Source organism: Lynx canadensis, chromosome B1 (assembly GCF_007474595.2).
Source record: "Lynx canadensis isolate LIC74 chromosome B1, mLynCan4.pri.v2, whole genome shotgun sequence".
Classification (NCBI taxonomy): Eukaryota; Metazoa; Chordata; class Mammalia; order Carnivora; family Felidae; genus Lynx; species Lynx canadensis.
The window spans coordinates 146,001,366-146,019,561 of NC_044306.2; the positions used below are offsets into that span (position 1 = coordinate 146,001,366).

At 39.9% G+C, this 18,196-nt stretch overlaps 1 protein-coding gene and 1 pseudogene across 2 annotated transcripts in view; one reads left to right on the forward strand and one right to left on the reverse strand.

Moving 5' to 3' along the window:
- MTHFD2L (methylenetetrahydrofolate dehydrogenase (NADP+ dependent) 2 like) overlaps positions 1 to 18,196 on the reverse strand; it is a 139,139-nt gene that overhangs the window by 13,933 nt on the left and 107,010 nt on the right. For both annotated transcript variants that reach the window (XM_030313682.1, XM_030313680.1), the window contains one exon: positions 14,861 to 14,986. In XM_030313682.1, coding sequence (XP_030169542.1) covers positions 14,861 to 14,986 — 126 coding nt within the window. The remainder of the gene's footprint in view (positions 1 to 14,860; positions 14,987 to 18,196) is intronic.
- LOC116738035 lies at positions 15,312 to 17,522 on the forward strand (annotated as a pseudogene).

Genomic DNA, 18,196 nt, shown 5'->3' on the forward strand with positions numbered 1-18,196 from the left:
GGAGCAGGATAGTAACTGCAACGCGAAGTTAGGTGCTTCTGGATTAGTACCAAAGTGAGACTGGAGAGAAAAGGCAAATAATGAACATACACACAAACACACACACATACTGTCTTCTGCCAGGGACCATACTCAGCAAGCTACATACATTAGCTCATGTGAGGTGATTATTTCACATAATCTTCATAACAACTTTATAAGATAGGCATTATTATCTGTTTTTCAGATGATAAAATCAAGTCTCAGAGAGGTGAAGGGATTTGCCTAAGATCATAATTGTTTTATGCAACAGAACTAGGATTCATACCTAAGTCAGCCTGACTCCAAATTGAAATCGTTTTAAGAAAGATTGGACATAATCTACGAAGAGCACGGAGAGAAAAGGTAACCCTCAGGTTTCAAAGGTGAAATACTATGCATACACAAGAGATCTATGGTAAAAGAAGGGAAAATGTAGATTAAAAGCTGCTTTAAAAGCACTCCAAGGTTTTAGTTCCACATCTAGTAGTTTCTTAGAAAATGGTACTATATAATTCTAGACCCCCGTTTGTCCTCATATTTTGACTACGGGGTTGGAAGTTTGAGGAATAATTCTGACCAGATAGAGTCCCAAATTATAGACTCCCTTTTGTTGTAGGAGGGATTTCCTGTCAAGTAGAGATGCTTTGAAAAATGCAAAGTAAGCCTCCAGCTGCTTGGGGCACAATTCACAATTGTTTACAGTGTCATACTTCCCTACTTCAACAATGTTGAGCTACTTTTGAGTACAAAAGACCTTTTGCGATTTTTCTTCTTTGCCTTTGATCCGCTCTTTCTCACCTGGAAAGAGCCCCTTCTTCTCCCTCTGCCCCCTCTCCACCTTATATACGCACACTTAGGTGAAATTCATTCATCTTTTGAGACTCATCTCAAAAGGGTTCTAGAACTGGCACCTTCGCTCTTGCTTATTTGAAAACTCTTAGAGTCATAATTGATTCTTCTCTTTCTTTTATATCTAATCATTCAGCCAATCATTCCGACCCTTCCTTTAAATTATATCTACCATCTAAACCACCTGTTAACACTTTCACCCATTACCATGCTGGTCCACACCCCATCTTGGATAATTTCTTTCTTGGATAATTACAATAGCCTCTTAACAGGTATCCTATTTATATCCCAGCCTCTCTAAGGTCTACTTGATATTCAGTAGCCTTGCTACTTTACTTTACTTTACTCTACTTTACTGTAAAATCCAAATTCCTTTCCATGGCCTCTAAGGACCTACATGATATGGCATCCCTGCTGCTACCTCTTGGACTTTATTCCCCCCGATTCGTCCCCTTATTTACTCTGTTCCAGTTACAATGGTCTTATGGCAGCTCATGAAAGCCATTAGGCATGCTGATCCTCTAAATCTGCACACTTTCTGCTCTGCGTGGGGGGATATTCCTCTCCCATAAATCCACAGCTCCCTCCGTCACTTTGTTCAGGTTGGCAGCGAGTCTTCCCTGAACACCCTCTTTAGCGACCTTACTCTATTAATTCTCTAGCCTCCCTTATCTGGTTTTGTTTTTGTAACACCAAACGCTGCTTAATATATTACATGGATGTGTATGCATTTGTTTATTATCTGTCTTCTCCAACCTGATGTAAGCTACCTGCGGGTTAGGACTTTGCCTATTTATTTATTTATTTTTTTTTTCAACGTTTATTTTATTTTTGGGACAGAGAGAGACAGAGCATGAACGGGGGAGGGTCAGAGAGAGAGGGAGACACAGAATCGGAAACAGGCTCCAGGCTCTGAGCCATCAGCCCAGAGCCCGACGCGGGGCTCGAACTCACGGACCGCGAGATCGTGACCTGGCTGAAGTCGGACGCCTAACTGACTGCGCCACCCAGGCGCCCCAGGACTTTGCCTATTTAGATTATCGTTGCATCTCAAATGCCTGTCACAATGCCTGACACATAATATCCCTTCAACCCCTACTGCATCCCAGCCTCAGCCCTGCTCTGGCTTCCAGGAATTCCTGAGAGGGCCATGGGTGGCTCCTTCTCTTCTCACTGTGCTCGTCAGTGCTATTTGCAAAGGGCTCTTGTGAGGGGCCAGAGAAGCCCCTCAGACTGTACAGTGCTGGGAATCATGGGACAAGAACAAAAAATCATTGGCAGGAAATGAGCTCAGCTGTTGGGACCCCTGCAAGGCTGGGGTGTACCATTCTTGATGTAGTTTAAGAAAAGAGCAGGTTGTAAGATGGACAGATGAACCAGCCCAAGATCTGGGCCTTCTCCTTTTCCTTAATGTCCAGGGCAAGTCAGGTTAGGAGCTCCCTTTCCCTCCCTCCCTAGGACCATCCTCTCCCCATCCACACATTTCTCCCAAAGTTTGAGCACGGACTCTCATGAAAATTGTTCCCTCCAGTAGTTCAATGAGCTGGTGTTGGTCCTGTGTCATCCCTCTACTGCCTACAGGGTGGGATAATCTAGCTCCAGGAGGACACTTGGCCACACTGCTCTGCCAGCCTATCCATGGGAGGGTGCACACAGAACCCCATGGGAGGCTCCAAAGAGCAAGCAGGGCACTGAGGAGCAGACAGCAAACAAATAACACTGGGAGGGGAAGGCCCTACCTATGCTTTGTCCCCACTGTGTCCCAGCCTGAACTTAAGATCCCCCGCACTGTCGCTTTTTTTTTAAATTTTTAAAATTGAGATCTCATTTATATAAAACATTGTGTAAGTTTAAAATGTACAACAGATTAATTCGATACATTTATATACTGCAATATGATTACCATCATAGCTTTATTTAATACCTGTATCACACCACATAATTATCATTTCTTTTTTGTGGAAAAATACTTAAGATCTAGTATTGTAGCAACTTTGAAGTATATAATATAATATTGTTGACTAGATTCACTATGATGTGCATGAGTTCCAGAACTTATTCATTTTCTAGTTGCAAGTTTGCACCCTTTAACAGCATCTTTCCAGCTTCCCCCACCCCCTCCCCCAGCCCCTGGTAACTACCATTCTACTCTGTTCCTACAAATTTGGCTTTTTCAGATTCCACGTATAAGTAATACCACACAGCATTTGTCTTTGTCTGACTTATCTCAATAAGCATAACGCCCTCAAGGTCCATCCATGTCGTCACAAATGGCAGGATTTCCCTCTTGCTCATGGCTGAAAATATTCAATTGAATATATATATGCCACATTTTCTTTACCCTTTCATCTACTGATTGACACTTTTGTTTCCATATCTTGGCTATTGTGAATAATGCTGCAACAAACATGATTACAGGTCTCTTTTTGATATCTTGTTCTCATTTCCTTTTGATACCCAGAAGTTGGATTGCTGGATCATAAAATCAACATGCAGAGGGGCACCTGGGTGGTTCAGTCGGTTAAGCCTCTGACTTCGGCTCAGGTTATGATCTCATGGTTCATGAGTTCAAGCCCTACATTGGGCTCTCTGCTGTCAGCACAGAGCCTGCTTCGGATCCTCCGTCTCTCTGTTTCTCTGCTCCTCCCCCCCTTGTGCACGTGCATGCTCTCTCTCTCTCTCTCTCTCAAAAATAAAAATAAAACATTAAAAACAATTAAAAGAAATAACATCAACATAAAGAAATTGGTGTTATTTCTATACACTAACAGTGAAATATATGAAAAATAAATAAAGAAAACGATCCCATTTGCAACAGCATCAAAAGCAATAAAATACTTAGGAATAAATTTAACAGGAAATGAAGAATCTTTACAATGGAAATTACATGACTTTGAAGAAGAAAATTGAAGAGGACACACGCAAAAAATGGAAAGATATCCCATGTTCATGGACTGGGAGAATTAATAGTGTTAAATTATCCATATTACCCAAAGCCATTTATAGATTCATTTGTCACAGAAATGGAAAAAAAAATGTATGAGACCACTAAAGACATTGAATAGTCAATAGCAATACCGAGAAAAAAGAACAAAGCTAGAAGCATCACACTTCCTGATTTCAAACTATACCAGAAAGCTAGAGTAATTAAGACATTATGGTACTGGCATAAAAACAGACACATAGAGGGGCCCCTGGGTGGCGCAGTCGGTTGGGCGTCCGACTTCAGCCAGGTCACGATCTCGCGGTCCGTGAGTTCGAGCCCCGCATCGGGCTCTGGGCTGATGGCTCAGAGCCTGGAGCCTGTTTCCGATGCTGTGTCTCCCTCTCTCTCTGCCCCTCCCCCGTTCATGCTCTGTCTCTCTCTGTCCCAAAAATAAATAAACGTTGAAAAAAAAATTAAAAAAAAACAAACAAAACAAACAAACAAACAAAAAAACAGACACATAGAACCAATGGAACGAAGTAGAAAGCATAGAAATAAACCCCTGAATGCAAGGTCAACCATTATTTGACAAGGGAGCCAAGAACACTTAGTGGGGAAAGGATACTTTGTTCAGTAAATAGTGTTGGGAGAACTAACTACATGTAGAAAAATGAAATTGAACCCATATCCAATACTACTTATAAAAATTAAGTCCAAATTAATGAACTTAAATATAAAAACCAACACTATAAAATTTCTAGAAGGAAACATAGGGGAAAAGTTCCTTGATATTGGTCTTAGGAATGATTTTTTTTTTGGATATGACACCAAAAGCAAAGAAAACAAAAGCAAAAATCAACAAGCAGGACTACTTCAAGCAAAAAAGGCATCTGCACAGCAAAAGAAACAGTCAACAAAATGAGAAGGCAACGTACAGAATAGGAGAAAATATTTGTAAATCATATATCACATAAGGGGTTATTACCCCCAAATACCTTATCAAAAATACTTGAGGAATTCAAACAACTCATTACAAAAAACAAACAATCCAATTAAAAAATGGACAGAGGACATAAAAAGACATTTTTCCAAAGAACACATCCAAATGACCAACCAGTACATGGAAAGATGCTCAACATCACTAGTTATGAGCGAAAATACCGGGCTGGGCATACATACAAAAACTTTAGTACTCGAACCAGGAGACATGCAGAGTCTATGTGGGCCCTGAGCCCAGGAACAGCAGATGGGACTTTCTAATAGGCTTTCCCCTAGTTCCTGCAGGTTTCACTAGAGCTTACTTAAAGTACCACTGCTCTCACTACTGGAGACTCTCTGGGGTATGCCTGGCCAAGGCCCTTGGTCTCTAGCTGAGCCCCACAGCAGCAGCAATAGCTCCATTTCTTAGGGTTGGGGACCCTGGGTCCACTGCAGATTCCCACCCTGAGGCCTTCAGCCCTACCTCTCGTTCAAACGACCCAATTTAGTCAAGGCTGGCCTGTCTCTGCTATTACCCTATCTATCTGGGATCTTAGTATCACCCGCTCTGACCTACCCTGGGACACTTTGGGAACCCTTGCTCAAGAAGCAGGTCACCTGGGGCCAGTTTGTGCCACAGCAAGACCAGAAGGGGCAGAAGGAATCTCAGGGACCACCTAGCTGGCTCCCTTCCCAGCAGACCCTAAGTAGACGTCATGCTCTCCTGCCATGTCTCACTTTGTGGGTTTCTCTTTTTTTTCTGGTCATAGCAGGTGGTAACTTGCATGTCTTTCCTATTCAGGATGAGTTGCAGATGGTGGCTGAGTCAAGGCAGGTATCTAGATCTTCTCCCCTAGCTATGTTTCCAAGTCGTGAACATATTGTATGACATACATTTCAGTAAAAAAGTATGACTCAAAGAATTTGAAGGGATATACTGAAAACATCAGTAATGACCAGGAGATCAAAAGTAAGGTCAGTAAAGAGACATGAAAGTGGAAACCACAAAGGTACCTGATATAATTTTCAATATTGCATGAAGTCGTCAAAAAGTGTCTTGTCTTTACCGATGATTGAATAATAAAAATGAGTTTAATTAGAACTGAAGACATTTTGGTGAGATTGTACTATCTACACTTTGCAACAAAACAAAACAAAACAACAACAAATATATATATATATATATATTTCGAGAGTGCAAGCAAGCAGGGGAGGGGCAGGAGAGGGAGAGAGAGTCTTAAGTAGGCTCCACACTTAGTGTATATATTTTATATACAGAGTTCAGAGTTAGTATTGTAAGATCTGACCCAAGACATGACTTCACTGACATTAGGCATCCACTGACCCCACAGGAAAGAGTTAATACATGGATCATGTTTTGAAACTGACTAAAAAAGCAATGAGGTATTCACAACTAAAAGAATTCAGGGTAGACTGAATGGTATGTAGATGCTGGATGAGGAAATCTCTCTGTGTCTTTGTCTCTGTCTCTGTCTCTCTTTTGTCAAGAGATTAGTCTTCAAGCTCTTATGCACAGAATGGATCATTATTCATCCAAGTATGACTTCCCATCTAGAGCCTATGGATTCCACATCCTTTTTGCTCCCACATAGAGTAGCCATGTGGCTATATTCAGGTCAATAGGATGCTCGCAGAAGTGATGCATACAACTTTCAGTTCAATTTTCTTAAAGGTAAAGTCACATGCCCTCGTCTCTCTTTTACCTTTCGATGGAAGAAAACATGGATGAGTAGGCAATTCAATTTCAACTGTGTGGATAAGAAGAGGGTTCAAGTGAAACAGTGTTATGGGCTGAATTGTGACTCCCCCAAATTCATATGTTGAAGTCCTAACCATCAGTCCCTCAGAATGTCACCATATTTAGAGATAGGGTCTTTACAGAGGTAATTAAGAGGAGGCCATTAGAGTGGACCCTAATCCAAGATGACTAGTGTCCTTACAGGAAGAGAAAATTTGAACACAGACATGTACAGAGGAAAGACAAAGTGAAGACAGGGAGAAGTTGGCCATCTACAAGTCAAGGAGAGAGAAGCCGCAGATGAAATAACCCTGGGGACACTTTGATCTCTGACTTCTAGCCTCCAGATTTGTGAGAAATAAATTTCTGTTTAAGCCATGCAGTGTTTGGAACTTACTTATGGCAGTTTTATCAAACGAACACAAACAGCAAGATGGATGAAAACAGTCTCCCTGAATGAAGAAGGGCTGTCTAACTCCATAGACTTTTGTAGAAGACAGCTAAGCTATCTTGGAGTTCAGGTATTTTGCCATTCCTTTGTTACGGCAGCCTCATCTATCATCTGGTATAATACTGAGAGAGGGGAAAAATAGAAACAACTGATCATTTAACAAAGAGACAGAGTGAGGCAAATTATGATATATTTACTAAACATAACCAGGAACCAGGACTTCTGCGTGGAAAATGGCTGATAAAAATCTAAGGGTATAAGACATATTCCTCAAGCAACGTAAAATATGCAGACGCAAAACATCTGGAAGCAACTATAGTTTAAAAAAAATTGCTTGTGTTAGAGTAGGTCTTCTTTTCCATATAATGTGGCTTCTTTACTTTTATAATTTAAATTGGTTTCATCAACACTGTAATGTGCCTTTAGACTTAGGTCTGTAATTTCTATGTAGTCCTATACCTGTAGGGCAGCAGAGAGGATCACTCTTGGACATCAGCCCCACCTATTCGGACTCTGAGAAAAGAGCCTACATGTTGTTCCTGCCTCTCTCCTTCCTTTTTCAGCAGTTCTTTCCAGCATCATTCTATTCCCTGTTTTGGTACAGACCAGTGAGTGGAGAGGTGTGGTCAGGAATGGAAGACAGGGAGGAGAGATGGTAAAGAACAAGGAGCAGACAATCCAGTCCCTTTCATTCCATTGCAATCCCTGAAGAATTCATCATAAAACTGAAGCAAAGCTATTAAAAGCTTCAGAAGACTACAGAAACATCTGTGTGGTAGCTAGGAGGTGCAAATGGGGCCTGAGAACTCGCCAATGTGAACCAGGTTAGCCTGAATTAACAGCACGGGAAGTCATTAATTAGATTGTTCAGTTCACCAAATCCATTCAGAGAACTGCTGTCATAAAAGCAGCATAATTATGAGCTTGTCCAAGACTACAGACTACTTTCCAGTCAGAAGAAGCAATTTACAACTCATACCACATAATCTCTTGTTTCCATCTTATGAGGATACAGTCTTATTTGTTAGAAATGTATGAAGTTTCTCTCAAAGCTACTAATAGAAAATGACCAGGGGAAAGTAGATAGGTTCCACTGTTGTTATTATTTTTTTTAATCTGTATAGGAAATCTAAATTTTTCAGATAAATTACTTGTTGCATGATTGTTAGTTATTACAAAGAATTCTTAGACATACAAAATAATTTTTATCACAGATGCTTTTTAAAATACTGGTCTTCTTTTACTGCCTTAAATTAGAAGGGAGAGACATATTCAGGTAATTGAAGGGGAATGGTGGTACCTGTCAGAGGCTGGAAGCAATGATGTACCATCTTGAATTCTATGATCGAGGATCAATTCAAACCAAAATAGCATTTCAATTCAGTAATAACTTTAAGGCCCCATTAACTCCTCAAGGGACCCAGAGAGGAATGGTGTTGAAGAAAGGTCCTAACTTGGATCTATTATCAAGAAAAGCACCAGTGTGGATTCCCTAGGAAAGGTGCTAAGCCAAGCATACCTGCAACCCTCAACAACATACCTGGGTAGTAATCCTGAGACACTATAATCAAACACAATTGAACAGTCACATAGTAGAGGTGATCATGGCATTGGATCTGAATTTGAACTCTATGACCACTAATTTCCCTAGACATAGAGATAAATATGGGCAGTGCTCACTTTTCACAGTAGCAGAAAAAAAAAAACAAAACATACAAATGACTGTGCAAGCTGAAACAGCGCAGAGCAATTTTAATAATCATTGGAGGATATTACATTTGTTCAGTAACCTTTAAAAATGTTGGTAAAAACATTAAAAATTCTCTCTCTATGGTTTATAAATGTATAGGGAATTGAAAATAGTAAAACATTTATTTAGTATGCCATAACTAATAACTAAGTTATAACTAAGTTATTTAAAACATTAGAAACATTGAGTATTAAAGCCTTTTATTTATTTGTAAAAACTTATCAAGAGTAGTTTGAACAATTTTTGTGTTCTTCTGGTCACATACCATGCAGTATACGGTGAGCATCTTTCCTATGCCTTAGTGAATTTCAGATTCCTTTCCAAATTTGGATCAGCTTCTAACATTTTGTATTTGCATGTTAATGCCATTAAATATATCTGAGAGTTCTTTTACTTATTTTATTTATTTATTTTAAATGTTTAATTATTTTTGAGAGAGAGACAGAGCACGAGCAGGAGAAGGGCAGAGAGAGAAAGAATCTGAAGCAGGCTCCAGGCTCTGAACTGTCAGCACAGAGCCAGATGTGGGGCTTGAACCCACAAACTGTGAGATCATGACTGGAGCCAAGGTCGGACGCTTAACCGACTGAGCCATCCAGGCACCGCTCTGAGAGTTCTTTTTATGTGAAGTTTTATGCCAGTGTCACTTCCTCTGGGACACTGTTGTCCTTTTAGCAGCAACTACTTTTCTCATTTACATGGAGAACTTCACCTTTGCTAAGTTCCTCTGGCTCCATATCCAGAATCTTTCAGCATTATCACTTTTTATGTCTTTGCTGGCAATTCCCTCTGTTTGTGATCTACTTTTATAAAATGTCATGTGGTTTATTAGTGGGAAAAAAGGAGTCAATAGAACTACACACTTCACTGAACTGAGTAAGATGTCCCATGAGCAATCACCAACAGACTTAGAAGAAGTGATGTCATTGGCCGCAGATCACTGTGCATATTTGTTATTTGCATAATGATTTCTACATTGAAGAGCTGGCAGAAAAGTTTGCACTTAATGCAGTTATAGGTAATATAGCAAACTAACTGAAATTCAAACCACTCTGTTGCAGGATTGGTGTTATTTAACTAAACCATGGTAACTGATATCTGTGCATATCAGAACCACATAGAGTGAGGACAAACACTGATACTCTTGTCTAGACACTTTTAAAACTTGCTATTGTATATATCCTAGGGGGAACATAAAAGAAATAACTTCATGTCTTAAAAGGAAGTATTGGGGCACCTGGGTGGCTCAGTTGGTTAAGCATCTGACTCTTGGTTTCAGCTTGGGTCATGCATGATCTCATGATTCGTGAAATTGAGCCTCTCTGACAGCACAGAGCCCACTTGGGGTTCTCTCTCCCTCCCTGTCTCTGTCTCTCTGTCTCTCTCTCTCACAAACACACACACAAAATAAACTTCAAAAAAAAGAAAAATGAAAGTATTAACATAGTTAAATACAGAATAGTGAAGACAAAGCAGGGTAGAAATTCCAAATGTCTGGCTATGAACACACAGTGTCCCATTATGTGTCATCTCCGGGCAAAGATGCCCAGGCTTTGTGTGCCTCTGTAAAATGGGGGATAATAACAATACCTTATACAGCTACCTTATAGGGCTATCATAAGAATTAAATGAATAATTTAGGGGTATAAATTTAGGGGTATAAAAGCCTGAGAATGGTAACCACCTCTCAAACGCCAACTACTATTATCACTGAATAAAGAATAATTCCAAATGACCTGAGAAGAGGGTTTCCCCATGTAAGAAAGCCTTTCCTACCTTCCTTACTCTCCGCATAATTTTCTACTAGATTTGCCTGCCTCCTCTCTAAGAATATTGGCAATTTTGTGACCAAGGTGGAAGGGAGTTGTTGGAGGAATGGTGGAGGGAGGGACAATTATTTCCCTCTAGGCCACCAGCTCAGGAAGGGCCATTTGACTCTATTCTGGGCTCAGGAGAAGGAGAATGAAGAAAGAAGGAAGCAGAGAACAGAGCAGAGAAAAAAGTGAGAACAGGAAACCCTAGAAGATGAAGGAAGATGTAGTCTGGAGACAACTGTATTTACACCAAAACCAAAACCTGACATTAGCAACAGAAAGAAATATTTAGGATGATTTATGTCTCCTTCCATCAAGAACTATAGTAAAGGGTGATGCAAGCCTCACGCTGTATCTGATACAAAATAGCACTCAGAGGAGAGGCGTCTGATTCAAAACTGAGGCCAAAACATCTAATAATAAAGATTACACGTAGGCATCCATATTTTCTTAGAAAGAAAATAGATACAAACGACTCCTGGTTTCACAAATCACTGAATTTGCAAATATTTACATATTTCTAATATTTCTCAAATGGGGTCCATGAATGAAATTATTCTTTAAAAATCATTCCCACCAACGGCCACCCTGTTTCCTTTATTCGAGAGCTGAAAATGTCTGCAAGGACAATTTACTTTAACATTTGACTTTACCTACACCCATTTGTTTATCTTGGCTATACAGTGAGAGGGAAATGTTCACCGATACTCACAAAGCAGCCACACTTTCCCTCTGGCAACCTGCAGCCACGGCTGCCTACAAGTTTTACGGCATAACCCAAGTTGGAGTCCCTCCCTTGCAGCCGAGGGATCATCCCTCACCTCAGGTTAAGTCCCGATGAAGAACCTGAAGAGCAACATGTCAAAACCTATCACTTGCATGTTCCTCCGGGTGGCTGAGTCACGGCCTCACTGGCAAGGTCTTCTTTACCAAGTCCAGGTCTTCCTTAGGGCCCTGGTTCTGTGATCCAGGGGGTGAGCAAGGGTAATATTATCAATAAGATGGGCGTGGCCTTATGACAGAAGCAGAAAAGCCTGACCTACCCAAAGTTTCTGTGTTTCTACATAACCGTTTGGTAGCACTCGGCTGGATGTCCAAGATGCAGCACACACAAGGGCTGGAAGGAGCCACTCCTGTCACTGCTACCATTTAACCGATAACACCACTGACGGCCAGGGAGGCTGCAAAGTTCCTGGGTTACGATGCTAGGTCTAAAACACCTCTCTGTCTCCCAGCCCAATGCACTTGCCTGTTTATCTTACGTCTTTGTTTCTCTTTGTCATTTCCCTTTTTTATTTCATTATATACCTAGATATGCATAACTGCAGTTCAGTTTAATAGATTCTGCCAAATGGAATGGTATGCGATCTGAAGTGCATATTCGTGTGTGACTAAGCATACGCGCACACCCCCAAAAGCTCATTTTTAGTGTTTTTATAATACCCCACAAGCAAAAAACATTCTTAGCTAAACATAAGAATGCGTGGAAATGCTTTGAGACCAATGAACAATTATACGAGAGAAGGGTCTCAAAAGATGTGTTGCACTGCTGGGTAAGTTTGCTCTACGAGCAGAGTCAAGGTTGCGAACTGCAAACATCTCTGCTTTTCTTGCCTCGAGCTGGCTATCACGTTCTGTCTGTGCCATCTGGGTGCACCAGAAGTGTACGGTGATTTTGCAATAAACACGTGGTAACTGTAATGTCACCAAGAAGCAGAATGACAGTGCAAAAATGAAGAGAAAAAATGAGGTCAGGTTTTAAAACGAAATGTATCCTTACCCTTTGAAGTTGAGAAATTCACATAAATTATTGATATCTGATATTACTGATTGAACATGACAAGTGAAACAAAGAAATGAGGTCACTTCCTGAGGAGTTCAGCACGTACACGTAACACGCACATGTACACAGACAGACAGCCGTGGTTACCCGCAGGGATCCCCCTGCTGACCTGAATCTCCATCACTGGCAGGGACCTTGCAAATGACCGCCTACGAGAGCAGTGTGCTGTCGGTACCTTGCTCTTATTCGCCATTCTGTCCCCAGAATGTATTGCTACACATGTGTCCTCAGGTTTTTCTTTCTTTCTTTCTTTCTTTCTTTCTTTCTTTCTTTCTTTCTTTCTTTCTTTCTTTCTTTCTTTCTTTGCACCAGGCTCAGATTGCCTACATGATACAACCTGCAATCTCACAAACATGGAACCAATACCCTAGAACACTTGGGTGCCTGCATGTTAGGTTCCATTCAATACCATGCTAGGACTTCGGTAAATCATTGCCTGATGACCAGATTCCAAGAGGAAATGTACAATTGGAATTATTTTAAAAATCACATCATCTAGGGGTGCCTGGGTGGCTCAGTCGGTTAAGCGTCTGACGTCGGCTCAGGTCATGATCACACGGTCCATGAGTTGGAGCCCCGAGTTGGGCTTGTGCTGACAGCTGAGAGCCTGGAACCTGCTTGGATTCTGTGTCTCCCTCTCTCTCTGCCCCTCCCCCACTCACACTCTGTCTCTCTCAAAAATAAACATTAAAAATTTTTTTAAAAAATCATGTCATCTATTATTCCTTTTAGTTTGTCTATAAAGACTCATCTATGGCTGATAAAGTTCTTGACATGGCCCTGCTTTTTTGGCCAAATGATTAATCTAATATATATGTATATATTAGATTTCTAATATGAAAATACCTCCATTTACTAAATTTATATCTTATTGGACAACTAAGGATTCCTAGATTATACTGAAAATCTGAATGCATCCAAGTATCTGACAAAGATATGGAAGTAAAATTGGATTAGGGGTCAGGTATCTAAAACTATCTGTGTAGGGGCTCAGTAGAGATAAGGCATTGAGTTACAACTGTTTTTTGTTACTACATATTTGCTGCCTTATCCCCTTCAATGGCCATAGAAATGTTATCCTAGTTCCTCTTCCTCATCCTCTTTAAAATACAAGTGAGGAATGTTGACTTGAATTATCCAGGTAACTCTCCAGATCTGAAATATAGTTAGGATTAGCAAACACACCCCAAGGCTTTAAAAGTGAATGGCTGAAATTGTGGAAAAAGCCTAAATGTCCATCAACTGATGAATGGATAAAGAAATTGTGGTTTATATACACAATGGAGTACTACGTGGCAATGAGAAAGAATGAAATATGGCCCTTTGTAGCAACGTGGACGGAACTGGAGAGTGTGATGCTAAGTGAAATAAGCCATACAGAGAAAGACAGATACCATATGTTTTCACTCTTAGGTGGATCCTGAGAAACTTAACAGAAACCCATGGGGGAGGGGAAGGAAAGAAAAGAAAAAAAAGAGGTTAGAGTGGGAGAGAGCCAAAGCATAAGAGACTCTTAAAAACTGAGAACAAACTGAGGGCTGATGGGGGTGGGAGGGAGGGGAAAGTGGGTGATGGGCATTGAAGAGGGCATCTTTTGGGATGAGCACTGGGTGTTGTATGGAAACTAATTTGACAATAAATTTCATATAATAAAAAAATAAAAAATAAAATGCGCCTCAAAAAAAAAAAAAGAGTGAATGCCTGAATATATAGCATGGATAGCAAAGTATAGAGACACTCCAAAAAAAGTAAAAATAATGTCTGGTACAGAAGGCCAGCTGCATTCTTTCACTAAAAACCTGTAAAACCTGTACTATAAGGAACTTAATCTTTTTTTTTTTTAATGTTTATTTATTTTTGAGAGAGAGACAGAGCATGAGTGGGTGAGGGACAGAGAGAGAGGGAGCACAGAATCTGAAGTGGGCTCCAGGCTCCAAGCTGTCAGCACAGAAGCCAACACGGGGCTCAAACTTGCAAACTGAACCGGGAGATGGTGACCTGAGCAGAAGTCTGATGCTTAACCGAATGAGCCACCCAAGTGCCCCTAATATAAAACTAAATATTAATGGTGTAATTGTATTTTCCTCCCAAGAAGTGAGAGAAGGAAAGAAGGAAGAAGGGAAGAAAGACAGGCAGGGAGGATAAGAAGGAGGGAGGGAAGGAGGGAGGGAAAAAGGGAGGGAAGGAGGGAGAAAGGTAGGAAGGTAGGAAGGAAGGAAGGAAGGAAGGAAGGTAGGAAGGTAGGAAGGAAGGAAGGAAGGAAGGAAGGTAGGAAGGAAGGCAGGAAGGCAGGAAGGAAGGAAGGAAGGAAATATGGAAGTGACTAAACTTTTGCCTCAGAGGAAAGATGTGTAATGATTATCAACTTAATAATGCTTGCATCAAATACAAAGTTTCTCTTTCTACCATAAAAACATGCAAAGTAGAATCTTTCATTTTCTTCACTTATCAAAAGAGATAGTTTATTACCTTCAAAGTCCACATCTCCAACCAGTTTTGTCTTTCCTGTCACTGGGTCGTGGACATAGTTGATACCCACGTCAATTACAGCAGCACCTTCTTTAACCATATCAGATGTGATCAACTTAGGAATACCTGAAAGCAAAACACAGTTGTAAAACACTCTGGAAAATATTTAAACTTTGTCCTTGAGCATACCAAAGGTTTATACAGCTAATGTTTTGTTGTCATGGCTTTAAAAAAATATACAACAGACACTGTTTCTAGGAAGAGACCAACGGCACTTGATCATTTCCGATGAAGCAGAAGAATAAAGGCAGCACATGGGGACTTCTGTGCTTAAAATCCTACCTGGATTTACCCTTTCACCTCAGAGATTGCTATCAGATTTCTCCAGATGGATATTCACTAGAGTCACATCCTTGTATATTTCACATACTATAAATAGCATAGGGACATCATGGCTATGAAACAGGCTCCTGTTGAGGTTGGGTGGAATGAAAACTACTTGGAAATTGGAGGTAGAGACAAAGAAGGGTGAGGTGGGGTGGGGGTGGGTTCGATAAAAAGAAAAAAATGAAGTGAAAATAATTTAAATGCTCAGGGTGGTGGTAAACTTTAAAGTGCCACACACATAGTGGTATCTTATCAACTCCAAACATGAAGTGTTATTTTGGGCTTTCTTCTTATTTTTTCTTTGCTTCTTTGATTCATTATGTCTGTATATGACTTGGAAAGGTGTAAGATATACTAAACTCTACTATTTCTCCATTGCAGTTGGAAAGATCGCTCTACAGAGATCTTACATCACCATGCATTTTCTATAATTATTTTCAAACTTTATTTCAAGTACAACAGCACCAGCTAACAATGGTTAATGTTCCAGTTATTTTTGTTAATAATTAAAAACCATTCCTAAGCTTAGTGACTTAAAATATTTTATTATTACATTTCGTGGTTCTGTGGGATGACTGAGCTCAGCTGGATGGATCTTCACTGGAGTCGTTCACATAGTTGGACTCAGACAGTGGCTGAGGCTGGAGTCACCTCAAAATGTGACTAGGCTGGTTGTCCAAGATGGCTCACTCACATGGCTATAGTTGTTACTCATAGTTGGCGGAGCTCAGTTGGGGCTGTCAACTGGGGCATACAGGCATGGACTCTCCTGTGGCTTGGGCTTCCCACAGCCTAGCGTCTGGCTTCCAAGAGTCAGTGCTCCAAGAGACAGGAAGCAGAAGTTGCCGGTCACTTAAGCCTAGAACCTGGGAGCTGGCACAATATCATTTCTGTCATATTCTATCAGTCAAGCAGTGAGAGAATCTAGTTAGATTTAAGAGGACAGACAGAAACTCCATTTCTCAGTGGGAGGAAAATCAAAGATTTTGTGGCCATCTTTAGTCTGTCACAATGTTTCTGGTGGACACCGGGTCTTGCAGGTGATTTACTCATTTTCACATTCTACATCCTTTGCATGAAAAGGACTCAATGTTGTGTGCTCAGAGGCTTCCTTCTACCTAAATTATCCACTTATGCATTCCAGATGGCATATGATTTTTAGTACAATTAAGATTTTAATGGCTATAAAGAAACAGTCAGTGCTAAAATAGATGTAGCTACCTGATACATTCCTTAGTCACATAATAATATAACCAATGAGGTGTCAATGTTTGAAATCTGTTTTTTTTCTCATGCTTTCCTACCCTAGCCCATAGAACTTCTTTTTATCAGTTCTAGCATAGACATTGAGTATTGTTCTACAGATAGTAATAAAATCCCATTTTTTTCTTGGAATCCAATAGAAAAAGAAAACCTAGCCTTTTGGCTCCCTGAGCAGTGCCATGGCAATCTGAAGAACAAGCACCTTAAGAAAGGCAGCATAAAGGGAGCCAAGAAGAAAGTGATTGATCCATTTTATAGGAAAGATGGGTATAATGTGAAAGCGCCAGCTGTGTTCAATATAAAAAATATTGGAAAAACACTAGTTATAAGAACTCAAAGAACCTAAATAGGATCTGATGGCCTCAATGGTCATGTTTTCGAAGTGAGCCTTGCTGGTCTGCAGAATGATGAAACTGGATTTAGAAAATTCAGTCTAATTACTGAGGATTTTAGGGCCCAAACTGCCTGACTGATTTCCATAGCATGGATCTTACCCGTGACAAAATGTATTCCATGGTAAAAAAAAAAAAAAAAAAAAAAAAAGGCAGACCATGATTGAAGCCCATGTTGATGTCAAGATTACTGATGGTTATTTGCTTCATCTACTTTGTGTTGGTTTTACTAAAAACTGAGACAATCAGATTCGGAAGACCTCTTATGCTCAGCACCAACAGGTCCACCAAATTCAGAAAAAGATGACGGAGATCATGACCCGAGAGGTGCAGACAAATGACTTGAAAGAAATGGCCAATAAATTGATTGCAGATAGCATCAGAAAAGACATAGCATCAGAAAAGCCTTATCAGTCTATTTATCCACTCCATGATATCTTTGTCAGAAAAGTCAAAGTGCTGAAGAAGCTCAAGTTTGAATTGGGAAAGCTCATGGAGCTTCATGGGGAAGGTAGTAGTTCTGGCAAACCTGCTGAGGACGAGACCAGTGCTATATTGAACGAGCTGATGGATATGAGTCTTAAACAGTCCAAGAATCTGTTCAAAATTCAGACATTTAATGGTGACAAAAAGTCTTATGTGTGATGTTTAATTATCGATCATTCTTTTTAAATAATCTAAGCTTGGTGAATTCGATGTTCCGATGTGAACTTCTCTGAGTTGTTGTTTGGATTTTATCCATTGCTCTTAGTTACTAAAGAGCTCTGAAAGGGTAGCGATCTAGTTTAAGCTGTAGTGACCCGGATGCAAGTTTTATAGATGGTTAATAAAATCTTTTCTTTTTTTAGAAAAGCCATAAGTTGATTATAGATAGCTGCAGAAAATATTTTTAAGATGAAAATGTTGATGAAATAGTTACTAAAATCCAGCTTTTGAGAAAGATCCAGATTTCTCTCTCGATTGTAATAGTTCATTACATTTGCTCTGAGAATATCAGACTGGCAATAACAAATGCACAATTTTCAAAATAGAGATAAATGTGAGCTTGATTTTAATTGTTAGGAAAATTAAAAAATAGAAAAACCTTAAATATGTGTTTATTTTTTTCTGATGATGACACCACATATGTCCACTGTAGAAAATCTAGAAAAAATCTAAAAGTTTAAGATAAAAATAAAAATCACTATAATCATGCCATTCAAAGATAATAAGTACATTTTTATTGTATTTCTAGGATTTCAAAATATTTATATATTAGATATAAAATATGATACCTATAACTTTGCTTATATTG